Source organism: Carlito syrichta, unplaced genomic scaffold, assembly GCF_000164805.1.
Source record: "Carlito syrichta isolate Samal-C Ts95f unplaced genomic scaffold, Tarsius_syrichta-2.0.1 Scaffold138451, whole genome shotgun sequence".
In the NCBI taxonomy this organism is placed as follows: domain Eukaryota; kingdom Metazoa; phylum Chordata; class Mammalia; order Primates; family Tarsiidae; genus Carlito; species Carlito syrichta.
Genome location: NW_007082547.1, coordinates 136,587 through 163,808, shown reverse-complemented (window position 1 = coordinate 163,808; position 27,222 = coordinate 136,587). Strand labels below are relative to the sequence as shown.

At 46.3% G+C, this 27,222-nt stretch overlaps 2 protein-coding genes across 6 annotated transcripts in view; one reads left to right on the top strand and one right to left on the bottom strand.

Moving 5' to 3' along the window:
- THAP4 (THAP domain containing 4) overlaps positions 1 to 7,774 on the bottom strand; it is an 86,023-nt gene extending 78,249 nt beyond the window's left edge. Inside the window, exon 1 of the mRNA XM_021708474.1 lies at positions 7,755 to 7,774. The gene's annotated coding sequence lies outside the window, so the exon portion shown is untranslated. The remainder of the gene's footprint in view (positions 1 to 7,754) is intronic.
- Positions 450 to 27,222, top strand: part of ATG4B (autophagy related 4B cysteine peptidase) — a 34,018-nt gene continuing 7,245 nt past the window's right edge. The window contains exons 1-9 of one of the 5 annotated variants that reach the window (XM_021708475.1): positions 450 to 647; positions 11,881 to 11,982; positions 12,135 to 12,206; positions 14,831 to 14,897; positions 15,043 to 15,141; positions 15,328 to 15,429; positions 16,059 to 16,131; positions 18,915 to 18,994; positions 26,019 to 26,212. In XM_021708475.1, coding sequence (XP_021564150.1) covers positions 12,156 to 12,206; positions 14,831 to 14,897; positions 15,043 to 15,141; positions 15,328 to 15,429; positions 16,059 to 16,131; positions 18,915 to 18,994; positions 26,019 to 26,212 — 666 coding nt within the window. In that variant the 5' untranslated portion in view covers positions 450 to 647; positions 11,881 to 11,982; positions 12,135 to 12,155. Of the gene's footprint in view, positions 648 to 11,879; positions 12,207 to 14,830; positions 14,898 to 15,042; positions 15,142 to 15,327; positions 15,430 to 16,058; positions 16,132 to 18,914; positions 18,995 to 26,018; positions 26,213 to 27,222 lie in introns of those variants that run through there. The other 4 variants (XR_002481464.1, XM_021708476.1, XM_021708477.1 and 1 more) reach the window with 4 other exon arrangements.

The following is a 27,222-nucleotide window of genomic DNA, read 5'->3' as shown; positions in this document are numbered from 1 at the left end:
CGCCCCGAGGGAGGGAGCGCGGCGGCGACACGGATCGGGACGTGGGCCGGCCCGCGGCTTCCTCGCCGTACGGCAAGATGGCGGCGCAGACGCCCGCCGCCCGCCCGACCCCTCTCGCGTCCTCGCCCCCCGCGCGCTCTGGCGTCTCCGGGGCCAGCGGGGCGCAGCCGGCCCCTCGAAGCGTAGGCGGGCGGGCTGGCGGGCGGTGGGAGAGCAGCCCCGGCTGGGCGAGTCCGTACGGCGACATGGGCGCGCCAGGGCTCGTCCGTACGGCAAGATGGCCGCGCCAACGGGAACAGAGGCGTCTTCTGAAGTCTCGACGGTTAATTCTGGGTCCTCAGAGTGGAGGAAACGCCGTGCGCTGCGCGTAGTCCCGTCGGACAGCAGAGCGAGCCGCCGGCTCGTGAGACGTCCCCACGTCGCTTGCGCAGCGCCTCGTGTCTTGCAGTGGCCCGGCCGTACGCCAAAATGGCGGCTCCCGCTCACTTCCGCTTTGCTCACTTCCGTCCGCGCGCCGGATCTTCTTGGCTGACCGCGCCCGCGTTCCGATTGGCCCCCGCGGCGTCCCGTCGCCGCGTCTCGCTGCGGGCCGGTAGGAGCGTCGCCGCTCGGGTCAGTCGGCGGCTGGACAGGGAAGATGGACGCAGGTGAGGAGTTGCCGGGGGGCAGACTCCTCCGTGGGAGGCACTCGTCTCGTCCTCGGCCTCCCCTTCCTGGGTCCGAGGCGCCGCGACTCGCTCCGGGGCGTGCCGGGCGGACCGGGCTGGGCGCTGGCCGGCGGGCTCGAATGGTGCGGGGGTGCAGGAGGAGGACGGCGGCGACGTGCCGCGCCTCATCACTGCAGATCTGGTGGTCCTCACGCTGGAGCCTCTGGTGGCTTTCCGGTCTCGCTCGGAACGCTCTGGAGGTTACGGGCCTGATAAGCCCGAACTCTGGGCGGGTCGTGGAGGGCGGCGGGGCCTGCTGGGCAGGGGAGAGGCGGCGGCCTGCGGAGCGCGCCCGAGAAGGCTGCAGCACTCCAGGCTGTGGGTGCGAGCGGTCAGCGAAAGCTTGGCCTTCCCCCCAACTGAGAGTGAAGGAGTGGAAACTCTTTAACTTTAAAGTTATTGGTAGATCGGAGGCTAGAAACATGTTCTGGTACTCACGGCACACACATTTCTTTAAAAAATTTAGCAACCGGTAGATCCTCCAAGCTTCCTTTTCTGTGACTGGGAAGACAAACAGTGAATCCATCTCGTCACGTCTTAATTTCTTGCGGTTGTGATACAAAGTGTGTGTATAGGGAGAAGTGTTTATGTTTTTGCCTATCTGTTCATGTTTCCGCTCAAGAGGGGTCAGTCCCTTCATTTTTGCTGGCAAGATATTTCAGAGACTTGAGTTAATACCAAGTCCATTTTTGCCTGATAGCCCTAGGAACACAGCTTTAGTTCTTTCATTTCTTATAGGAATTGATTTGCCTTACTTCAAGTATCTCCCATCCGTAAAGGAAGACTTTTTTCTGGTTTATCTACTTGTCATCCTGAGTGGCATTGGTTTTGTTTTTTCTGCTCCTGGCAGCTGCAACATAAATTTACTAAGGTCTTAGTTTGGAAACTGTAATGTTTATGGCTAATATTATTTCTATAATTTGTGGCATCTCATCACTTAAATGCATTATGTGGCTGGAGGAAACAGGAGCCCTAACTCCCCAAGGAGCATGTTGACCAGATGTATATGTTTGTGAAGTTTGTTTGAACTTGTTTGAACATCATCGTATTCAAGTTAGTAATAAAGTTGTGTAGTCACTTGATGATACTTTAATAGAACACTGAATGCAGCTACTTGTGGGATCAAAGTAGAAATTGTATTTGCATTTGAAGGCCTTTATGCTGATGAAAACATAAATGATGTTTTTAGGATGTGGTGGGGGAGTGTTCCTTCTGACATAATATGGTATGTCTTTTCAGGGATGATTGATGGTCCACCCTCCAGATCCTAGAATCCTTGAAGAGTCTGCATTCCTTAACCATGTGCATTACAGTTTCTGTTTGTTCTTATAGTCATTCATTCAATAGATTATTTGATCGAGTGCCAGGTGTGTGTGAGGCATTAGAATTGAACAAAATAGACAAAAACCACTGCCCTGGGGTAGCTGGAGTTCTAGACATGAGACCAGCAGTAAAGAGCCAAATTTGTGGCTCTTGTGGGAGAGTGACGTGGACCAAGCAGGGTGGGGATTAGAATTGTAGGCAGGACTGCCAGGAAAGGTTTCACTTCGAAGGTTAGGTTCTGACCAAGATCCAAAAGCAGTGCAGGAGGAAGGGCAAGTGGGCTGATTTAGGAGCAGCAAGGAGGCTGGCACAGCCAGGGTGAAAGAAGCAGGAGCTTTGGGCAGTAGGGAGGTACTTAGGCCCAGTCCTGGGACCTTGCTGGTCACAGTGAGGATAGAGGTGTTTATCTGACTGGGATTGTGACCCTCTGGAAGGTTTTGAGAGGAGGACTAACATGAGCAGCCTTATATTTAATAGACTCGCTCTTTTATCTCTGTGGAGAATATACTGCAGAGGGGTAAGGGCAGAAGCAAGGAGACCGATGAGGAGACTGTTGGAATAAACCAGGCAAAGAGATGGAGGCTTAGGTCAGGAAGTGGGGGAGAAGTTAATTTTGGATGTGTTTTGAAGATTGAGACAATAAGATTTGTTTATAGATAGGAAGTTGGGAGAGGGCTAGGTGGAAACGGAGGAGTTAAAGATGGTCCCAAGGTGTGTGGCCTGTGTTATGAAACTATGATGGGAAGACTTGTTGGGGAGGGGCGGTCCTGTCTGGTGGCGGTATCTATTGGGAGTTTGGATTTATGCATGTCGAATGTGAGGTGCCTGTTAGATATCTATGTAGTGATGTCCAGGGGGCTTTTGAATGTAAGGATTTGGAAATGTGCTTTTGAGTCTATGACCACATCAGATGAGGTCACTCAGCATCTGAGTGTGGGCAGGAAAGAGAAGATGCCAGCAAAAGAGCCCAGGGTGGTGGGTGTCGGGAGGTCCAGGAGGTGGCAAGCAGACCATGGTGTGGTTGTGTTCTACACCAGTCCCCTAGCATTGTCTGTAAAAACATGCTCTCCATTCTAGGAACTGGCAGGTGCCAGCACTTAAATAGCCACACTGTCCATTCCTTGAGGACAGAGCTGGTATCTGATGCTTGCATCTCTAGAGTGTCACTTGTGTCTGGCACGTGGTTGGTAATCAGAAAAGCAGAACTTGAATGAATAATAACTTACACATTCCCTACTATAAGTATTTCAGTTTGTAGGGTTTAACATAAATCTATTCTGTAATATGTGAAAGACTGCTCACTGCAGGGCAGTGACTTTTAGTGTGGGTACTCCACCCAGCATGTACTAAAGTAGTGTTTCTAAGTTTTCTGATGGAGCTAAATTTTGAGTTCCTATTCTCTTCCCCTCCCTCCCCCTCTTCTCCTCCTTCTATCCCTCCCAACCCCTCTTCCCCTTCCTCCCCTCTCTCTATCCCTCCCTTCCTCTTTTTCTCCCTCTTTCCCTCCCTCTCCCTTCCTTTCCCTCCCTCTCCCCACTCTGGACTGAACCAGTAGCTTCTCCATATTAACCTTTTGGATTTGAAAAACATAACTACATGCAAACTGTTATCTTAAATATAGAAGTTTTTAAAGGAAGGGGAGAATCCGTTGTTGAATTTATTTATAAAGTTTAATGCTTTGAAAAATAACTTAGAAGTGTTTTAGGAAAATATCTTCAAAACGATATGCATTACAGCAAGTTCTAAAAGAAATCTGTGAAATTTTTGTTGTTATCTCAGTTGAGTGAAGTGTAATTGAACTGCTTTTTGGTTCCTCTTCTGATTGTGATCATAGAAGTTTCAGGGAAGAGGGTGTTGGTCATTTCGGACCCAGGTGACTAAGTAGGGTAAGTGCTTTTAAGGGAGCTTCTTTTTTTTTTTGAATTGGGGTCTCTGTTGCCCAGGTTGGAGTGTAGTGGCACAATCACTGCTCATCATAGCCTCAACTCCTGGACTCAGGTGAACCTTCCACCTCAGCCTCCCGAGTAGCTGGGATTATAGGTGTGTGCCACCATGCCTAATTTTTTTGATTTTTTTGATTTTTTTTGTAGAGATGACATCTCAGTATGTTGCCTAGGCTGGTCTCGAACTCCTGGACTCAAGTAGTCCTCCTGCCTTGGCCTTCCAAAGTACTAGGATTACAGGCATAAGCCATAGAGCTGGACCAGGGGCTTCTTTCTTAAGGCAGACAGTTCCTCTCTATCTTGTTTTTACTGCATGTTGTCTTATTTAAAATTCACATCATTACCTGGGAGTCTGGAGTTGGGTATTGAAAGGGTTCACTAAGGGGAGGTGGGCCGGTGCCGGTGCCAGCGGGAATAATGCAAGATTGCAACAAGGAAGACAGTAGAAAGAAGTAAAGTTTATTATCCGCCTTTCACAGATTGGAAAAGAATCTGACACTCAGAGGCAAGTGTGGCCTCAAAGGGCCAAGAACTGGCTATATTTAAGGGCCTTTGGGGTAAGGGGTTTTAGGCCCAGAGGAATGTCCAGGGCTGTCGGTCTTTGATGTTGATTGTAGCCCCAAGAGTCTTAGATCTTGACCCAGCTAGACATTAGCATCTCATGCCCTCCGGTGGTAGACTGGATAGAAGTAGACAAGGTAAGGGCATTTTCCTTCAAGAGACTTGTTCAACGTTAGCAATCCACAAACTCCTTGGCCAAAAGGTGGTCTATTGTTATTTCTATGACTCTGTCCTTGTCTTGCATCTGATGGAGATTTGCTGAGGGGGTAGGGTAGGCTGCCGCTTGGCCTGCAATAACATGTCTGCACGCCTCCTAAAACCTGTATATAGGAAATTTATCTTATGTCCAACTTGTGCTGAATTCAAAGCATGTCAGGGGTAAAGTCTAAGCAAAAATGACTATGCTGAGGCAAAAAGACTACACTAAGCTAAGTTTATTCTAGATTTCTTTTTTTTTGAGTTGGAGTCTCACTCTGTTGCCCAGACTGGAGTGCAGTGGCCGCTCCCGGCCACCACAGCCTCGACCTGCTAGGCTCTGGCGATCCTTCCGCCTCAGCCTTCTGAGTAGCTGAACTACAGGCGCGTGCTACCACGCCCGGCTAATTTTTTGATTTATTGTAGAGATAAGGTCTCGCCAAGTTGCCCAGGCGGTTCACGAACCCATGGGCTCAGGCAGTCCACTCACCTCAGCCTCCCAAAGGTGCGGGATTACAGGCTGAGCCACCGAGCCTGGCTTATTCTAGATTTCTATAGGTACCGCCTTTCAGGTATTCTTTCAAGGTTTGACTCATTTTATCTCAGGACCTATAGGAACTGCTTTGTAAATGACATGATATGGTATGTAAAGATGATGCAACTGTAACAGGGATGTGAAATGAGGCAAGGAAGCCTCTGCATGGATAAGTGCTGAGGCTGCTGGCCTTGGGGCCAAGTGGATCTAGTTAATCTTAGAGTCAATGAAGGAACCTTTGAGAGTGGAATCCTCATGTTGGTGAGTCTGTTGATCAAATGTTAGTAATGTGAACTTTAGTTTTGTACTCGTCCCAGGTTGTCACTCTACTGGGCAGAGCTGGTGGCTTTGCCCCATTTCATGGATGAGGAAACTGAGCCTTAGAGAAGTTGAGGCATGTGTCCTGCAGCTAGTGAGCAGGTTCTCTGTCTCCAAAAACAAATCTCAATAGAAATTAGAAGTATTGTTTTTTTAAAAAGTTTCCCTTCCTTCATTATAAAGTACGATACAGAAGTTCAGGAGCTCAGTGGTCTGGTGCAGGTGTCTCAGTCTGTCAAGTGATTGATACCTCGGTACGTGGTACCTCACCATGTTTTTTTCTTCAGCTGGAGATGGGAGGGTGTCCAGGCAAGATGAGGTCTGCTCCGAGGGCCCAGCTGTGGCATTTCATCCTTTCCTCCAGTACAGGAGGTTTAACATAGAGCCACTGGGGTATGTGGAAGACTTCCTTATACCTGCAAAGGGATGAGAGCCCCTTCATTTGCTCTTCTGGTAGGAACTGATGCAGGTCCTCATGATCCTTGGTGCTTGTTCTCCAGGGTAAAAGCATAAGTATCTTGAACCAACCCATGAAGTGGGATAGCTGGCTCCTGCTCTCTAAATGCAGTCATGCCTCTTTTTGAGGAAAGTCTGTTTTGTTGGATTCAGTTTTAGTAAAGAAACTCTCGTTTGGTTGGGTTTCTGTTGACGTACAAAGCACTGCACATCCGTTTGGTTATAGACTTATCTCATTTCACACTGTCATAATTGTCTCACCCATTTCAGTGATTTGGAAAGGCTGGCCCTGAAAGTGTGATTGCTGCGCTCCCAGTGCAATTTAGAGCTCTTCCTGTGTGTTAACTTATCTCATCCTCACACAATCCTAGGAGGAAAGCACAACTCTTCCTGTTTTGCCAGTGAGAAAACTGAGGCACAGAAAGGTTACCAGCTTCTGAGTATTAGTGACTGGTTAGTGGTGAGCTCCACACTGCCAGGAATATGTTAGTGGGTGTGTTGCATGCATGCTCCCTTCTTGCAGCATCCACTGGTGTATGGCGGTATGGAAGTGGGTGTGGTATGGTGGGAGAAGTAAGGGAACAGTATACACAGTGTGTCCCAGCGAGTCTTGGGGGAAGATATGATTTACACCCAATGGATGGCAGGGTTCTGGGGGAGGGTGGGGTACATTTTTCTAAACCAGGAGATCAGTGGAGCTCAGGGCATAGGGGTGTGGGAACCCTCCTTAGGAGCCCTGTGGATAATGTACGCTGTCATTTTGTGGCAGCTGTTAAGGTGATGAGAGGTATGGTTGCTTCTCGGTAGTTTTGCTCCCTTCAGGTTTCTTGGTCTCCTCACTGGTTCCTGCATCAAGAAAACTGAGGCCACACCCATAATTTTCATAGTGACAATAGAAGATGTGGTGGTATATTTGAACTTAGTAGAACGCCTCTTATTTTCTTCACTCTGAAGTTGGCTTCCTTGCCTATAAAGTTTGCTAGTAAACCCAAGAAATATGCCTGCTTTTCTGGGTGTGGTGACTCACGCCTGTAATGCCAGTACTTTGGGAGACAGAGGTGATAGGATTGTCTGAGCTCAGGGGTTCGAGATCAACCTGGGCAATTTAGCAAAACCTCCTCTTTTCAATAAATCAGAAAATTAGCTGGGCATGATGGTGCATTCCTGTAGTTCCAGCTACTTGAAAGACTGAGGCAGAAGGATCACCTGAGTCCAGCAGGTCAAGGCTGTGGTGGCTGTGAGCATGCTGCTACACTCCAACCTGGGTGACAGAGTGAGACCACAACTCCAAAAAAAAAAAAAAAAAGCAGACTACAACTCCAAAAAAAAAAAAAAAGCATATATATATATATATATATATATATATATATATATGCCTGCTTTGCTGCTTTAATGATGGAAATTCCTCAATTTTAAAGCTGCTTAGGCATTATTACCTACTTTCCAAGTGAGCTTTTTTCCTTTTCTTCCTTATCTACTTGTCTCATTCATTTATTTTTTATATTTTTAATATAGAAAGCTAGATATCTTAGAAATTTCTTCATTTCCAGCTTCTGGTACTATACACTTGTATCACTTCAATGACATGGTCCTTTTCCTAATGGTAATGCGACATTCTTTTGAAATATAAATGGCCTCTGACTTAGAGTGATTTGATATACAATTTTTTGATTTTATGATGGTGCGAAAACAATACATGTTCAATAGAAACCATACTTCACATTTTGAATTTTGATCTTTTCCTGAGCTAGTCATGTGCCCCACAGTACTCTTGAGATGTTGGACAGCTCCCTGTCAGCCACGTGGTTAAGAGGGTAAACAGCTGATACTCGGCAGTGGCCTGTGTTGCCAGATGCATTTGCTCAGCTGTAGGCTGATGTAAGCATTCTTGAGCATGTGGAAGGTAGGCAAGGCTAAACTATGCTGTTCTGAAGGTTAGGTGTATTCAGTGCACTTTCGATTTAGATATTTTCAACTTTCGGCTGGTTTACTGGACATAACCCCATGCTAAGTTGAGAAGCATCTGTAGTCTGCAAAGAAATACTTGCTCAAGGTGCTCATTTAGCTTAGCAGTACTTTAAAAGATATATAATCTTCATTTCAAAGCTGGTACCTTGGAAAGGTCTCAAACATCAGAAGACTGTTCCAATAGCAGCAAGATTGGATACTGCCTTGTAGTGTTGTAAGCTGAAGTTAGGTGTCATTTGCATCTTTTTTCTGTAGAATAAACTTTCTGGATTTGAGTCTATATATTGGATACAGCCTTGAGGTGAGAGAATGATTTCTGATGATTCCAGGGTGGCTTTAGACAAGTAGCAGGGACATCATGATGTTTTTCAGCTCTTTAGAAAGATAGGCATGAACTTTAATTCCTCCCAACTCAGTTTTTGTGATCATGTGCAGAAACTAGTAATCTTATGTTTAAAAAAAAAAAAAAAGGAGGTTAGGCGCAGTGGCTCACACCTGTAATCCCAGCACTTTGGGAGGCCGAGGTGAGAGGATTGCTTGAGCCCATGGGTTAGAGACCAGCCTGGGCAACTTGGCAAGACATCGTCTCTACAATAAATAAAAAAATTATCCGGGCATGGTGGCTCATGCCTGTAGTTCCAGCTACTTGGAAGGCTAAGGCGGGAGGATTGTCTGAACCCAGCTGGTTGAGGCTGCGGTGGCCTGAGTGTATCACTGCCCTCCAACCTGGGTGACAAAGTGAGACTCCAACTCAAAAAAAAAAGAGGAAGGTAAACTTGGACTTTAAATTATTTATTCACAGTCATCAAGCAGCCTGGGGTTGTCACTGTCTCTGAAAGCATAGAGCAGAGCTCTTGGACAAAGCCCACTCAATCTGGCCCCAGCTGCTCCCCAATGCCTGCTGTCACTCTAGAAAAAAAGAAGAGCAGGGCATGGGTACCCAACACCCTCAGCAAGCAGAGGGTCTTCTATTGTGGATTCGTTAGTTCTGCCTGTGCTGCAGGAGATACTTTCAAGTGTTTCCCAACTCTGTGTTGGGAATTAGCTGCATATCTAATTAAGCATTTTGGGTGTAATAAAATGTGTGTGCCTTTGACCCTGTGGTTCTGAGTCCTTGTTATTAATGACACCAGCTGACATTGGAGCCCTTCTGTCTGCCAAGCTGGCACCTCATGGGAAGTGTTTCATGGAAACGTCACAGCCACATGGCAAGGCTGTCCTGTTATTATCCCATTTTATGGATTAGGGAACATCCACACTTAGAAGTTAAGTAAACAGGAACCTACAACCTGTGAGTACCTAAGCTGGGATTTGAACTCTGAGTGCCAGGGGTCAGAGCCCACACCTGTCACCCCAAGGGGATTGTGCATAGCACATATGGGAATGCTCATGCCAGTAGCCTATGACTGGGAGTAATTAGGAATGTCTTAGGACACTTAAGTTAGTTATAGTATTGGCTTACATACAGCAGAATCCTGGGAGACCGTTAGAGATTGTTTAGAGATCTGTTTATGTGGAATGATGACCCCATTGTCAACAAGGATAAAGATGAAGAAACCATGTGTATGACATGATTTCATCTGTTTATGTGGAGTTGCATGGCATGGGCCTGTGCATAGTGACTTCTGGAAGGAGATTCATTGCTGAGTGATGAGGCTTCATATGATTTGTATATTTTTGGAGTTTTCAGTAGTCTTTGTCGCCCAGGCTGGAGTGCAGTGGCACGCTCATAGCCACTGCAGCCTTGACCTGCAGGACTCAGGCGATCCTTTCACCTCAGCCTTCTAAGTAGCTGGGACTACAGATGTGCGCCACCACACCCAACTGATTTTTTGATTTATTGTAAAGACAAGGTCTTGCCTGGTTACCCAGGCTGGTCTCGAAACCCTGGGCTCAGGCTGTCTTCTCACCTCCACCTCCCAAAGTTGCAGGGATTACAGGCGTGTGCCACTGCACCTGGCAGTATTTTTTAAATAATTATTATACAAAATTCTTTTTTTATTTTTTGAGTTCGAGTCTCACTCTGTCATCCAGGCTAGAGTGCAGTGGCATACTCATGACCACCACAGCCTCAACCCGCTGGGCTCAGGTGATCCTTCCACTTCAGCCTTCCAAGTAGCTGGAGCCACAGGCACGTGCCACTATGCCCAGCTAGTTTTTTTAAAAAAATTTTTGAACCGGGTTCGGTGGCTCAGCCTGTAATCCCATGCTTTGGGAGGCTGAGGTGAGTGAATTGCCTGAGCCCGTGGGCTCGAGATTCACCTGGGAAACTTGGCGAGACCTCATCTCTACAATAAATCAAAAAATTAGCTGGGCGTGGTAGCGCGCGCCTGTAGTTCTGGCTACTTGGAAGGTGGAAGGATTGCCAGAGCCCAGCAGGCTGAGGCTGCAGTGGCCGGGAGCGTGCCACTGCACTCCAGTCTGGGTGACAGAGTAAGACTCCAACTCAAAAAAAAAAAAAATTTTTTTTTTGTAGCGGTGAGGTCTTGCAAAGTTGCCTAGGCTGGTCTTGAACCCAAGGACTCAGGCAATCCTCTCACCTCGGCCTCCCAAAGTGCTGGGATTATAGGCATGAGCCACCGTGGCTGGCCAGGATACATAATTCTTATTGAAAGGTGGGGCTGTTATCAAAAGATAAATTTAGATGTGGGAGAAATTCATATATGACTTTGATTTTTCCAAAGATTTCTATGAAGTTGCAGGTGAAGGATGAGTGATTGAGCACCATCAAAACTTGAGAGGCAGCAGGTGAGAGTTGTATGTTCAAGGTTCCCTGAAGAGCAGCTGGAACGATGCCCTTGATACCACTCCAGAATATGCTGTGTGCATCTCACCTCATGGGTGTCTGGGGTTATGCCCTGCTGCTGGCTGGTACCTTCTCCTTTTGGGAACAGTGTGGAACATTGGCTTCCTCAGTCACAGTTTTCTGGACAGGAAGATACTGGGCCTCTCTGCTTTCTTAATTGAAGCAAAATAGAATAAGATGACACTTAGGTCTCATTAGCATCCCTGGTAGACACCATGCCTCTGCACCCAGCCATCTCCATAGAAAGTAGGACATTGCTATATAGAATCAGTGGCGGTATCCTTCTGGTAGTGTTGTTGAAGTGAAAACACGTTCCAGGCCTTGGTCTCTAGGCTCTTGGCACCTCTACCTCTGGGAACTTGGCAGAGAAGTTTATCACTCAGTTTCCAGGGGTTAACTTCCCATCTGGGAGTAGCATCCCATCCCTCTACAGCACACTGCTCCTAACCAAGAAATTGGGGTAGACTTAGAACTTTGTCTTTTCAGCGTTTCTTGCCCCTGGAGCGTCTATCTTCATCACAGTGTCTCTGAACACACTGCCAAGGTGGCATCTGGCAAAACTTTGGATATCCATGAATGCATCTTCCACGTTTGATTTCTTCAGTGGCTTCCCTTGCATGCAAAGATGGGGGTAGTTTCATTTTATTTCGTCCTTTAGGTTTTAAACATTTAATCTAAAACAATTAAGTGCTTTAATTGGGTGGCCTTTTTTTCCTATTTTGCTTTCTCTCCCTTCAGTCTAGTCCCTCACTTGTCTACTCACCCTTGTGTCAGCTGCCGGATACTGACTCTGAAGAGGCTTGGAATCTGAAGAGCTCAGGAAGTGGACCCACCTCCCTGTCCCCACACCTTAGCAGGGCACCATCCCAAAAGGGACCTCCTATATCCACATGTGTTTATTCCATCTAGGTTGGTTATCCTAGAAGGTCTGAGAAACAGGGTATGCTGATTTTGCTAGAATTTATGCTTGTTTCCTTCCTTAGTGTAGAAATGCTATAAATGATCTCATTTGATATTACTTTATGAAATTATAAATGTCTGATGGATTTATGTGTTTGATTTCAACAGCTACTCTAACCTACGACACTCTCCGATTTGCCGAATTTGAAGATTTCCCTGAGACCTCAGAGCCCGTTTGGATTTTGGGTAGAAAATACAGCATTTTCACAGGTATCTGCCACATTGGAACCCACTCTGCTCTGGCCGCTCATTCTGCAGAAAGCATTTTGGGATACTAATTGTTATCTGCTACTGTTCTGTAACATGTGACTTACAAACTTAAGGCTTTGAGTGTGTGTGTTTTTTCTTTTGACAAATTCTAGAGAAAGACGAGATCTTGTCTGATGTGGCATCTAGACTTTGGTTTACATACAGGAAAAACTTTCCAGCCATTGGTAAGTATCTCATTTCATTACAACGTGTTACAAGATATACATGTTTTAGGAAGAAGAAAAATGTATGCTTATGGTTTTGGCTTCAGTATGCCAGATAGTTTGGGTATTTTTTTTTCTTTTTTTTTGAGCTGGAGTCTCTTCTCACCCAGGCTGGAGTGCAGTGGCACACTCACAGCCACCTCAGCCTCGACCTGCTGGGCTTAGGGGATCCTTCAACCTCAGCCTTCCAGGTAGCTGGCACTACAGATGCATGCCACCACGTCCGGCTAGTTTTTGTGATTTGTTATAGAGATGAGGTCTCACCAGTTGCCAAGGCTGGTCTCGAACCCCTGGGTTTGGGCAACCTTCTTGCCTCAGCTTCCCAAAGTGCTAGGATTACGGCTTGAGCCACCGCTCCCAGCCCAGGAAGCACTTTTAATAGAATGTAATTTAGTATAATGTAATTTTATTTCTACAAAAAAATAAATAATAATAATAATTAGCCAGGCAGGATGATGTGCGCCTATAGTCCCAGCTACTTGGGAGGCCGAGAATGGAGAATTGCTTAAACCTAGGAGTTTGAGCCTGCGGTGAGCCATGATCATGCCACTGCACACCCAGTCTGGACAAAAGAGTGTGAGACCCCCGACTCAAAAAAAAAGTTAATTAGTTAATTAAATAAAATAGAAGTGCTTCCTCATTGTGTATATCCTGGAGGTCAATGGAGCATGGGGACCTGCTCTTGGCCTTGCCTCTCACAGTTAGAGAATCTGAGACTGGAAGATGGGACCAGGCTGACAGTCATACCTCCTCAGTGACTGAGCCACAGTTTGGTTCCTCTTCTAGTTATAATTTCAGTCTTTCTCCAAAAGTGAGGTGGAAGTAAAATAGCTACAATGGATTGACAGTGGAGAACACTAGAATATAGGGAAATAAGGTACATGGCCCCTCGGGTTGATATTTAATGATATAATTTGTCAGATATTCTCAGAGAATAGTTGTTCATTCCACAAATGCTTGTTATATTCCTGCTCTGAGCCTACCCTATGCTTGGCCCTGGATGCAGGTTCATCCCTAGCCTCTACTTCCTTCATAACAACTCTGTTAGGGTGCTAGGAAAGAGAACAGGACTAGAGAGCAGCCTTTATCATTTGGCAGAGTTGTGGAGGAGACAGAGGCTGAGGATGAAGGAGCTCCATTGCAGTTCTAAAGACTAAATGTGTGTTTCCTTTCTTAGCCCTGTAGAGATGATTTTTTAAAATTAATTAAATTTTTATTTCATTCTAAAAAAATATATTATTCTACAAAAGAGACAAGGTCTTCCTGTGTTGCCCAGGCTGTAGGGAAGTGGCATGATAATAACTCACTGCAGCCTTGAACTCCTGGACTCAAGCCTTCCTCCTGCCTCAGCCTCCCAAGTAGTTGGCACTACAGATATGCACTACCACAGCTGGCTTTTTATTTTTTGTAGAGATGAGGTCTCACTATGTTGTCCAGGCTGCGTCAAACTCCTGACCTCAAGTGATCCTCCTGCCTTAGCTTCGCCAAGTGCTGAGATTACATATGTGAGCCACCACACCTGTCCTGAATTTTTATTTTAGAGATGGGATCTGGCCGTGTAACCCAGGCTGGCCTCAAACTCCTAGGCTTAGGCAGTTCTCCTGCCTGAGACTTTAGGTGTGCACCACCACGCCCAGCTAGAGATGTTTTTATCAGAAGTGTGGTGGGGGTAATGATAGACACTGCTGATTGGGTTGTTGATGTGTGCCAGCCACCACTATCCCAAGAGTCAGGGTTTGTTGTCCTCCCCAGTACATGAGAGGTGGGTAAAGCGTGGCTCAGGACTGCAACGCTCATGATTTGACCCTGAATCTCTGCTCCCCACCACAGTACAAACACCTACCTGCCTGTTGCTTGCTACCCAGGTGCTCCACCCCCACCCTTTTTGTCATAGCTGCACAGTGGCATTCCATTGAACTCTTGCTGTGGGCTGACAAGACCCTTCTCAATTGTCTGTCATGTTTCACATGGTTCCCCAGTACCTATTGTCAGCATTCCTGGGCCCCAGTGAGTGGTTGTGAGGTGGCAAGCCTGGCCTGTGTGCTGGAAGGACTAAATGGCTGCTCAGTGTTGCTGCTTTTGCGGCCCCTTTCTGCACTCTCAGCAGTACTGGGTGTTACCAAGCCTTTGAATTTTTGCCTTTCTGGTAGTTAGACAAGAATTCTTGTTTAACTTGATTATTTTCAGGATGACTTGTGGGGTCAGTGTCTTTTGTTTTCTTTTTTCTGTTTGTTCTTTTTGGAGTTGGAGTCTCACTGTGTCCCAGTCTGGAGTGTAGGGGCACAATCATGGCTCACTACAGCCTCAACCACATGGGCTTTCCTTGGCCTCCCAAGTAGCTGGGACTGCAGGCATGCATCACCATGCTTGATTATTTTTTTATTTTTATTTTTTTGGAGAGATGAGATCTTGTTATGTTACCCAGTCTGGTCTTGAACTCCTGGGTTCAAGCAATCCTCCTGCCTTGGCCTTGCAAAGTGCTGGCATTATAGCTGTGAACCACCATACCCAGCCCTTTTTGTGTGTTTGCCAGACATTCCTGCTGCTTTGTGTTTGATTTGTTCCTGCATATTGTGCATTTTGAGGACTTTGTTTTTTGGGACATTCCACTCTTCAGTAAATGTGGCCATTGGCATAACAAAGTCCTCAGAGGTGTATGTTATTCAAGGTGGAGCTGGTGGATGAGGGAGTTGGTGCCTGCAGTGTGGGACTGACCTGATGCCTCCTGATGGTGGACTCTTGGCCTCTGATGGGCCATCTGACTGTGAGCATTTTTCTCTCTATCCCTCTATGACAGGGGGAACGGGCCCTACCTCGGACACAGGCTGGGGCTGCATGCTTCGGTGTGGACAGATGATCTTTGCCCAAGCCCTGGTATGCCGGCACTTAGGCCGAGGTGAGTCACTGCCCTGAGGGAGAACACTCAATCATGATGTTCTTTAAATCCTGGAGAATTTGGCTTTCAACTTTAGAAAGATTCAAAAGAGGTTTGGATACTATCTGTATCTTGAGTGTTTTGTAGGAGTGAAGACTTGTTTTTTATGTTTATGGTAGAACTGACCTTTGTTTTTTTTTTTAATAGATTGGAGGTGGACACAACAGAAGAGGCAGCCAGACAGCTACTTCAGCGTCCTCAACGCTTTCATTGACAGGAAGGACAGTTACTACTCCATTCACCAGATAGGTGGGAGACTGCCTATTGAGTATGCCTGGGCTGTTTGGAAAGGGTGGAATCGTTGGTTTTCCTTAAGAGCTTTTCTGATATTATGGTATGTAGAGTGGGAGGCTCTGGGTCACACTGGCCTCTGATCGCCTGAGGGCTGCTGAGGGCAGTATAGCACCAGCCCAGATCTGAGGCCTTGCCCTCTCTGCTGTCCACATGGCCTGAAGTGCTTGTTGCTTGTATAGTCGGTGGAAATCAGACTCAGTTTCGAAGGTTCCTTCTTCCCTATGGCCCATCTGTGAATCTGAATGCTTGGATTGAAGAATGAAGACCAGCTGACCTTTGTTTCAAACAAGCTCAGCTCTTGAGCACTATGGTCTCAGTTACAGAAGGAAGTAGTCGTTTCATTTCCTTGCTTCCCCTCCTTAAGTTCATTGTGAAGGACAAACCTCGAGGCGTTGTCTGACCCTTTTCTGCCTCCCTGCATCTTGTTGGAGCATTCCTCCATCTGGAGGCAGTGTAGGAGGTGGCTGTCTAGGCCTTCCTGTAAAGTATATCTGGGTGCCACATGCCACCTGAGGTCTGGGGTTGGGGGTGTTGGGATGGCCAGGGGAAGGTGTGTGTCACTAATCTAGATCTGTTCTCTGCAGCGCAAATGGGAGTTGGTGAAGGCAAGTCTATAGGCCAGTGGTACGGGCCAAACACCGTTGCCCAGGTCCTCAAGTATGTACTGCATCTCAACCTGCTCTTTCTTGGGGGGCAGCCTGAAGATTCCTTGGGTCTTCGTTGCAAAAGAAAATAAGGGTTCCATTATTCTTTCCTGAGAGGGCCCCTAGGAGATTCCTCAGAGGTGACCCTGCCAAGTGGTCTTACGAATCAGAGTTTACGTTTTCTAGTAAAATGAACACCTTAGTCCAGATCCTGTCCATTGGATTAGGCCCTTGTTCTTTGTCTGTCACATGGGTCCAGTAACAGTGGCTTCTGATGGTATGAGGAGTTGAAACCTGTCTAGAAGTCTTTTTTTTTTTTAGGGGGTAGTAGTCTCACTCTGTCGCCCAGGCTGGAGTGCTGTGGCACATTCATGCCACCGCAACCTCGACCTGCTGGGCTCAGGCAGTCCTTCTGTTTCAGCATTCTAAGTAGCTGGAAACACAGGCACACACCACCATGCCCGATTAATTTTTTTTTAAAATGTAGAGTTGAGGTCTTGCCATGTTGTCCAGGCTAGTCTCGAACCTCTGGGCTCAGGCAATCGTCCCAAAGTTCTGGGATTACAGGCATGAGCCACCATGCCTGACAAATCACAGAAGTTTTGTGGGGAAAGGCAGCCATTCATGTGGGTGCTGGGCTCTTCTGCCTCTCTGGGCTTGTTGGAGGCTAGTGTCTGCTGGTCTGACCCATCTTCTTCACATTCCTTGAAACTTCTCCGTTATCTCAATCTCCTTCCACATTGTTGGGAGTCTACCTGGGCTTCACTTCCCGTAAGTCCCCAGCTGTCCTTTCTTCCTCATATGCCTAGATGTCTGAAAGCTTAGTCTGCACCTGTTTTCCCTCTCACTTCACTTGTTCTGATCAGATGTTTGCCCCTGCTGTCCCCCAGCCCTGCCCCTGCACCATGGATTCCTCTGAGATGGCTCTTCTGCAGTTGTCAGAGACTTGCAAGTGGTTTCGGGTCAGTTGCTACTTGTCAGTCCTCTTGACCCGTCAGGGTCATTTGGCCTGATTCACCCCTCTCTGTGGCTGTGTGCCTTGGCATACTAGCATTTCTAGAGGTGCTCTGGGCCAGTGCCCCAGAACTTACCCACTTGGGTTTTCTTCCCTAATGGGCTGAGGGACAGTGTCTCCCAAGTCTGTCTCCACTTGCAAAGTTGAAGCCCCTCCTCATGCCTCTGCCTGCTCCATATTCCCTCAGGACCCACACTTGATGTTTCTGAGATGGCTCTTTCTTCCTCACCTCCAGTCTGCTCCTCCTCAACATGATAGTTGCTCTCTGCACCCAGCTTCTGTTGTCAGGTTCTCTGGTACTATCCTGGACATGTCCCTCTCTCCCACATCCCACACCCTCAAGCCTACTGCCATCTCTGTCTCCTTGGTCTGCCCTGCATGTGGCACAGTACCTGCTGAGCCCCTGCCACATGCCCTTTAGTCCTCTGTAGTTCGCCTGTATGGTCTGCAGCTGCCAAGCCCTCATCACACCCCCTCCACTGACACCTTCCTGCTGCTGCCTGGAGTGGCCCCGTCGAGGTCACCATCAATGCTGTCATCATGTCTGAAGCTGAGCTTCCATCCCTATTTTAGCCAGTAGTAAGCAGCCCTTGGCACAGGTGCTTGCTCTGTTTCTGGAAACACCAGGCCACTCAGCCACACTTGCCTCTTCTTTCCCACTGGCCTCTTCTGCCTCTGTTGCTGGATATTCCTCCCTGACCTGCTAGTACTACAATACCCAGGCCTGTGGCTGCCTCTCTGCTGTCTGCACATTGACAGCTTCCAGAGTTGTATCTTCAGGGCTGACTTGTCCCCAGACTCCAAACTCACATCCAGCTGCTTATTCAGTGTCTCCTTATTGTTTTCTGCGGTACTGAATGCCTGCCACACTTGGTTATTTCCTCCTGGTCTGCCTTCCTCTAGCACATCAACCTTACAAAGGGCCGCCTTGTCTTGTATGGCCATGTGCCTTCAGCACTGAGGCTGAGCTGGAGGGAGGGAGGAGGATAGCAGCTCAGTAGAGCAGGCTACTCTCCCAGTGTCCCCTCTTGACTTCCCATCAGGAAGGGCTCTGTGTGGTCACCTGATGCTCTTCCCAGGCACAGGTCCCTCATTTTGCCCTCAGGCATACCAGTCCTCGCTGTCTCAGGGCCTTGGCAGGAGCTGTTCCCATACCTGGAGCATTTCTGCTTGCCTTTCTAGTCCTTCGCTTTTTATATGTGTCTTCTGACCCCAGTTCCACAGCACCTGAGACGGGATCAGTTACTCATTTACTTTTTGCTACAAAGTTGCTCTTCCTTCAAGCCTTAAGCCTGTGTTCCCCATTAAGTTGCAGCTTTCTCTATGAGTACTCAGACTCCTTAGTTGTCAGTTCAGCAAGCTTGGTGGAGGGGGGAGCAGAGCATGTGGGTGCTGAAGGTACACACTGAGATGGGGCTGATCCCGCCTCCAAGTTGCTGAAGCCTGCAGGACCTGAGAACTAGGGTCATGTTCTGGTTCCCACCTGTGTGCCAGTGGTCTCAGGAAACCAAGCTGCACAAGCATACCCTGTGTGCATGCTGTCTACGAATGGCAACCAGGGATGAGGGAAGGGTCACTGTACCCCAGGCTAGAAGAACCAGGTTCTACCTTCATCCTGTCTGTGGTATTGGACATGCCCCTGGACTTTCTGAGCCTTGGTCTTTCTTATCCGAGAAGCAGCTCTAACACTGTAGCACTTTTTTCCCATGGTTGTTACTGCAAAGGTGAAATGTTTCTGAGTTCTAGAAAAGCTTACAGGTGTGTTCTCCTGCTTTCTGTAGGAAACTTGCCGTCTTCGACACGTGGAGTGCCTTGGCAGTTCACATAGCAATGGACAACACTGTGGTGATGGAGGAAATCAGTAAGTAGCTCAGGGTTTCAGATGACAGGAAAGTAGGAATTGTGGATGACACGTTTCCTGCCTCTGCCCATGGAGGAGCCTCAGCATGAGCATTGTCAGTCTCTCAGGGCATTGCTGGCACTCCACAGGGCCAAGCCAGATGCCTGGTAACCTTCTTTTATCGAGTAGACCAGGCTAAGAGAGGAGGGCTCAGATTCTCTCTGGAGGCGAGTTGCTTAGTACCCCTCATCACTTTTTGTGTCTTTATTGCAAATAATTTGTTAAGGAGTGCTGTGTTTAGCATTTATGCAGAAATTCTGGCTAAATTTTTTGTGTGCATTAATAGACCACAAAGAAATATAAAATCAACATTGTAACTCCACTATCTTGAGCAGAAGGTGTCTCATGAAGAAAGAGCGTGCTCTGTTCAACTTCCTGGAAGAAATGTCTACTATAAACCTAAAGGAACCCAGCCATGCTAGAGTTTAAGTCTAGGATGGAATTATGGCTTAGTTTGAACAAATGACCTCATTGAGTGAATTCCAAGCCTGTGTTTCATGTTTCATGGTGCACCCAGGCTGGTAGATCTCTTGTTAATGCCTCATTACATTCCCATTCAGCAGCACCTTTTCCCAAAGAGTTTCTCAAAGCTGCTTCAACCTCAGTTGTGTTGAAGTTCTACCATGTAGGCTGTAGCTTTGAATCCAGTTTTACTTAAGAGAGAGCACATGAAGAGACATCCTAGAATTGCACAGAAGTGAGCAGAAGTGAGTTTTGCCCATATGGTTGTAGGTGTGGCGGCAGAAGTGAGTTTTGCCCATATGGTTGTAGGTGTGGTGTGCCACCACACATTGTTGAGTTGTGTGTTGGATCACAGACATGTCACTTCTGTGCCAGAGTGCTGGGGCCTCTCCATCCCACTTCTTCATCCTCTCTGGCCATCCTGGGGGCATGGCGACAGTGTCAAGAGGGAGCAGGCATGGGACATTCTCATATAGAGCAACGCCAGCTTCTGCAGCTTTGAATACTTTGCCATGGGACACTTTCCTTCCATAATTCTGTTCCCCAGAGTGACAAACTTGGGACCATAACTGAAGGATGTGTGTTTCTTCCTTCTGCCTTTTCTCCCTTATTCTGTTTCTTGAATTTTTTATAAAGCATTAGAAACTTAGGAAAAGTACAAAGAAAAATCACTGATTTTTCCACTCAGAATTAACTCATATTTAACATTTTGACGTACTTCTAGTGTTTTTTCTGTGCTTGTCAAAAACTTATATAGTATCATAAGCACTTTCTCCTGGCAGTGAAAACATAACCACTTTATTAACTAGCTATGCAATATACTATTATACCTTAACTCCTCCCTTGTCCCTGTATTGGGGAAATCGCCCATCATTCTCCACCTACCCCCAGGCTCATCTAATCACACCTCAACGCTTGGCTTCAGACTAGGTAGGCTGGTTGCTTGGGTGTGGTGGCCAGAAAGGGGTGAGGGACAGGTGGCTTCCCAGGATTTCTATCTCCCTGGGAGCATGTGGCGCTGGTGGGAGCTGTGTGGAAGGAACTTGACTGTATTGGGCCCCAGCTTCATCTCAGGGCCATCTGGAGTGGCACTGCTGGAAGTGGAAGTTGTCAGAAGAGGGTGGGATTGGATCCTGGGGGAAACCTGAGTCTGTGTCACAGTCCCCAGTGGCTCTCAGGAGGATGTGGGGACTGCCTGGCCTGACCAGTTCAGTCTCACCATGTCATCTGCCACTTTCCCTAGTTGGAAAGGATGCCTCTTACAGGAACGTGTGGAAGATGTCTTTCGCCTGAATTTAGGAAGAAGGGCATCCAAATCCAACCAACAAAGGCACTGAGACTGGTAACTAGGGCCTGGGTTTCTGAGCATAGGTTAGTGTGTTGAGGGGTAGGTTAGGGTAATGTTAAATGGCGCATATCAGTTTCCTTTGGCTTTGGGAGACTCAGGAGAGAGGCATGGAGGGAACACAAGAACAGGCTGCTTTTCTGTTCCACTGCTGAAGGTTGCCCAAGGTAGCAGCTTGGGAGAGAAGTCAGCAAAGCAGAAGCTAAAGAGACAGTTCCTTGGCCAAAGCAAGGACTTTTTTCTTCTAATTCCTCAGAACTGCTTGTGAAAGGAACAGTAAGATAGGAAAACATCAATAGGGTTTAAGGACTAAAGCTCCTTCCTCCAGTGAAAGAGCTGCCTGATGGCGTTCCCATCAGATTTTAGGTAAAGCATGCTGGGCAAGGGACAGCCTTGCTGCCGGGAATGTCCACCTATCTTTCTACCCACCTATCCCTAATCACCAGCTGTCTATCCTTCCATCCACCCCTGGAAGGCCAGCCAAGATGTCCACAGCAGCCTCTGCTAGCCCTTGATGTTGATAGAGTTAGATTTTCTCACAACAGCAGACAATGGGAATGTCGCTGGATAGAGGGGGAAATTACAGATTGGAAAAGGTATCTGGCAGTGAGTACAAATGACACCAGTGAAAGAAAATAAATACCGAAGAATCATAATAGCTGAAACCGAATTCTTTTGAGAAGTGGTACTATAAAATAGAGGTGGCAGAAAGCCACATGTGTGGATTATAACTTTTCCACAGGTGAGAACAGTCAATGCTGAAGGAGTAAGAGAAAATTCCCCTGAGTTACTGAGAGTTGGGTCTTTAGACGTAAAGACCCCCATATTTTTTTTATCAAGAGTACATATATACCACATGTTCCTGGTAATAGTTTCAAATTGCAAAAATAAAGAGAAACTTCTGTAAGCACCCAAATAACAATAATACTAAGCTGCAGTCCAAACTGGCCTGGGCATCTCATCTCATGCCACACCAAATAATCCTGAAAAATATTTTTAATTTTGAAGAAAGATCTATTTTAATGAGGTGGAAATATGCATACCTATTATGTAATTGTTGTTGATAGAGGAATAGAAATTTCAAATATGTATAAAGGGTATAGGGAGTACGAGAACATTACAGATAGCTACAGGGATGAGCAGTTATATTGACAGCAGGGCATTGGTTACACAGCAGGGCCCATGCTCAGTGATGGGCTCCAGAGTGCAGTGGTGATAGGCCCTCTGCACATCAGAGTCCTTGAGCTGATCCACGCATCTGGTCATATTCCTGAGACAGGAGGGTCCGTGCTGGTAACAGCAACTGCAAGGAAAAAATCACCATGAAGCTTTTCACCAAAACATAACCTCAAAATCAGTAAAGCAAGGCTGGGTGCTGTGACTCAAGCCTGTAATTCCAGCACTTTGGGAAGCTGAAGTAGGAGGATCACTTGAGTCCAGGAGTTTAAGAACAGCCTAAGCAACATAACAAGACCGTATCTCTACAAAAATTTTTTTAAAACAATAAATACGCCAGGTGTGGTGGTATGTGCATGTAGTCCACTACTCAGGAGACTGAAGTAGGAAGATTGCTTAAGCCCAGGAGTTTGAGTATGCCACTGCACTTCAGCCTGGATGAGCATGCCATTGCACTCCAGCCTGGACGACAAAGTGAGACCCCGAATGAGGAAAAAAAAATAAAGCAAAATATGCAGAATATAAAGAATAGTAGGGCCAGGCTCTGTGGCTCATCCTGTAATCCCAGCACTTTGGGAGTCCGAGGCAAGTGGGTTGCCTGAGCCTGTGGGTTCAAGACCTACCCAGGCAACTTGGTGAAACCTCATCTCTGTAATAAAAAAATTAGCCGAGCATAGTAGCACGTGCCTTTAGTTCCAGCTACTTGGAAGGCTGAGGCAGAAGGATCACCTGAGCCCAGGTTGCAGTAGCCATGAGTGTGCCTCTGCACTCCAGCCTGAGTGACAGAGTGAGACTCGAACTCAAAAAAAAGAGTAATAGGACAAATAGGGAAAAAACAAAGTTAGAGAACCAAAGTAAACACTAATAGTTTAATAGAACCATGTCAAACTCTAGATTCTAATGACAAAGTATACCTTTTTAAAGTGTTCATGGGACATTTATATAAAACTAATGCAGAGTAAAATGAAAAGAACAAAACCAGCCGGGCTTGGTGGTTCAGCCTATAATCCCAGCACTTTGGGATTATTGTAGAGATTGGTGAGACCTCATCTCTACGATAAATCAAAAATTAGCCGGGTTGAGGGCTGCAGTGGCCGGGAGCGGCCACTGCACTCCAGTCTGGGTGACAGTGAGACTCCAACTCAAAAAAAAGAGAACAAAACCTTACTACTTAGAGATTTTAAATCTCTATCTTAGCTTTGGATCAAAAAAGTCAAGTTTATAGAGTATAATTATGTACCAGAGTCTAAAATACACAGAAGAAAACCTATATGTACCTTCAGAATAGATGACCAGACTTTTTCAAGTGAAAATTAATGAGATAAGCATATAACTCAAGAATTTAGGAAAAGAGGCTGGGTATGGTGGCTCATGCCTATAATCCTAGTACTTTGGGAGACTGAGGCCAGGAGAATTGCTTGAGCCCAGGAGTTCAAGACCGGTCTGGAAAACATAGACCTCATCTCTAAAAGTAAAAAATAAATTAAAAAAAATATTTTAAAGAAATGGCAGAACTGATAAATTCTAGAACTGGCTTTTTGAAACAGTAATATGTGTGTTTAGAAATCAGAAAAGTGTAAGTAACCAGAGATAAAAAGTTAAAATCCCTCCCTCCTGGAGTTTTTTTTTCCCAGTGCTTTTGAAGACGTTCACAGTCCTACAAAAAAGTTCAGTGAATCATAGCCGTAAATTTTTCACCCAGATCTAATAGTTGTGAGTAATTTGACACACTTGCTTTTTATGAGCAAGCCTCTCCTAAGAATGAGAACATCCTTCAGAACCACACAGCCTTGCTATCGCAATCAGGAAAGGCAGCACCACTGCTGTCTCAGGCTTCTTCTCTTGCCCCATCTTGTGCCCCAGCTGTTGCAGGAACAACCTATGTTACTGATTTGTGTTCCTGATTGAGGATTCAACATTGCCATACCTTTTTAATCTCCTTTAATCCAGAAAGTTCTGCCTCTTTTTTTTTTTGGTCTTTCATAGCATTGACCTTTTTGAGGAATCTAGGTCAGTTAACTGTCCCCCATGCTAAATTTGTCTATTTCTTTCTCATGATTGGGATCAAGTTAAATCTTGTGTCCCCTTAGTGCATCCCATCAGATGGCCTGTAATGTTACTTTGTCCCATTGTCAGTAATGCTACATTGGATCACCTGGGTAAGGTGGTGTCTTTCTTTGTAAGTAAGGAGTTACCCATGGGTGACGCTTTACATGCATTGGTGAGCTTGTAATGAATTGCTTGTTGCAGGTATGGCTAAAAACGGTAGTTTTCTATCCCATCTTTTCCTTACACATTTATTGGTTGGCATTCTTTCCTCCCCCCACATTTAAATTTGAAAAACATTTTCCAAGTTGGTGGGCTCATGTACAATGTTTGACAATTAAGTTCGCGAACGCATCCTAGAAAAAGTACTACATCATTGCTGTATATCACTGTAGTCATCTTTGAAGTACTCCCCTTGGGAAACCATGCACTGACACTAGCGCCTAGTCCACCCATCAAAGCAGTTTTGGAACTCTTTCTGCAATGGCCGTAAGAACTGTGGTATTACCCTTGATGTCCTGAATGTCATAAAAATGTCTTTCTTTCAATACTTCCTTTATCTTCGGGTAAAGAAAAAAGTCCTTGGGGACCAGATCAGGTGAGCAGGGAGAGGTTCCAACACTGTTATTTGTTTACTGGCTAAAAACTCCCTCACAGATAGTGCTGTGTGAGCTGGTCTTTGTCATGATGCAAGTGCTCCTTCGGGACATTTTTGCATACACCTTTCTTATGCCAAGATTTTCAGTTAAGATTTTCCTAATTGTTTCTCAACTGATGTTGATTTGGTCTGCTATGCTTCTCACAGTCAGCTGACAATTTTGATTCACAATTTGTTGAAGTTTTGCAATGTTTTCATCAGTTCTGCTTGTTACTGGTCATCCTGGCCTTTCTTCATCAGTGGTGCTTTCTCTCCCTTCAGAAAAATGTTTAATTCATTTGTACACTGCTGTTTTCTTCATGGCATTATCCCCATAAACTTGTACTAGCATGTCCCTGATTTCACTTCCACTCTTGCCAAGTTTAACAAGAAATTTAATGTTTGTTCGTTGCTCCAATTCAAGCCCCGACATTCTCGCGATGGCACACAAAAAACATGCGGCAACAATAATGATCACCGCTCAGCAATACAGCACCACATGTTGACGTGTAAGAGCATGGTGGCAAGTTCGTGAACTTAATTGTCAGACCTTGTATCTGTTTTATCCAGTGTGTTATCTGACACTGTTGTTCTTTTTGATGTTCAGTGGCCCTACATTTGGCCAGTAGCCCTCTCAGGCTGACTCTATCTTTTGACGTGTTCCTGGCATTTTTTTTTTCTTTTTTGAACACTTCTTACATTCTGGCATTATAACTAAATGTTCCAGGCTCCTCCTGTGCTTTCCCTGCCTAGCTTTGGAATTAGCCCTGGTTCCTTTTAGTGGGGAATGGTCTTCAGAAACCAATATCTGGGCACTGGGTGTGCTCAGTCCTCCTGAAGTTTCTTCCCATCAATAAGCCCTCTGGTTAATGAATTTATGGAACGATTGATTACTTGGTATGTTTAGATGAAAGAAATAAGTAAAGGAATTTTTCTTGAATGTCTAAGGAGAGGCCTCAGAAGGGATTCTGGGAAAGCTGTCTCTGGCCGGGCTGGTGGACTACATGGGTATTATTTTGTTATTTTCCTTTAAAGTGCACATGGATTTTTATTGCACTATTTTGTGTGTGTGCTTTATTTCACAATAAAAATTTTAAATTGAGTATGTATAGGAAATGTTTGTTTCTTTTTTTCTCTTTGGTAAGACTATGGAAATTTTTTTCTAACTTTTTTTTTATGTTTTCCAAGTTTGAAGTGTCTTTTAAGCCCTTGGCTTTGTAATACCCCTTTTCTGTTACAAAATAATTACGTACTTGTTTCTTTAGGGAGAACTTTTGCCTAGTTTTGTCTGGCCTATAAATGCATGTCTCCCTTTCCAGGAAGGTTGTGCAGGAGCAGCCTTCCATGTGTAGGGGCTGCCGCATTTCCTGCAGACTCGGAGTGGCACTGCAACGGATTCCCTGCTGGCACCGAGGTCACCAACAGGCTGGCACCGTGGAGACCCCTGGTGCTTCTCATCCCCCTGCGCCTGGGGCTCACAGATATCAACGAGGCCTATGTGGAGACATTGAAGGTGCATCCCACAGTCCTGGCTCTTGCCCTGGGACCCCTTCTCCTAGTTTTTAGTCATTTTCAGTGTATGGTCACCATGTGACCATTTTGTGCAGCCAGCTTTCTAGGGTGGGAGTAGGTAATCACTGTTTACCAAGGAGTAAATTTGACTTGAGGCACATCCATAGATAGAGCAAGGCAGGAAAGGTCTACTTTAATTCTACAAGTGTGATAACTAGTGTTACAGCGAACGTTGAAAATGAAAATGTCAAAAACTTGGTAAAGGGTTCTCAGAACTGGGCACTCTGCTCCCTCTGCCTGACAGGGAGCAAGCCCAACGGTCTCTCCAGGTCTCTGCTGTGCCCCAGGTATTCTCCCCACACTCCCCTTTCAAGGGTGGGTTGACCTGCGAGGAGTTGCAGTCAGGGCTTGGGGGTGACAGATGAGCCACTGAGAACTCCATCCATAAGCTCCTTTGGAGAGCCCCACCCATGTCACGAAAGCAAAAGGCAAAACCTTCCTTTTTTCAGTTAACTCAAATTTTGGAACAAGAAATCACATTTGAGAGCATTACTATATGGCATTGAAATGCTGCTTTTTATTAAAAATCTTTCAGCCACCGGGGGTGGTGCCTCATGCCTGTAATCCCAGCAGTTTGGGAAGCAGAGGCAAGAGGATTGCCTGAGCCCAAGGTTGCGAGGCCAGCCTGGGCAACTTGGCAAAACTTTATCTCTACAATACATGGAAAAATTAGACAGATGTAGTGGTGCACACCTGTAGTTCCAGCTACTTGGAAGGCTGAGGCAGGAGGATCTCCTGAGCCCAGCAGGTTGAGACTGGTGGCCATGAGCTGCCACTGCATCCCATCCTGGGCAACAGAGTGAGACTCCAACTCAAAAAAAAAGAAATCCTTCAGTTGTCTGAATCTTGCCTCCTCCCTTTCTCCAGCCCTCTAAAAACTCTTTGGTGTCCTGGCCGCCACCACCACCCCTATTATGCTGCACCCCGCCCCCACCCGCCCCACGTAGGCCC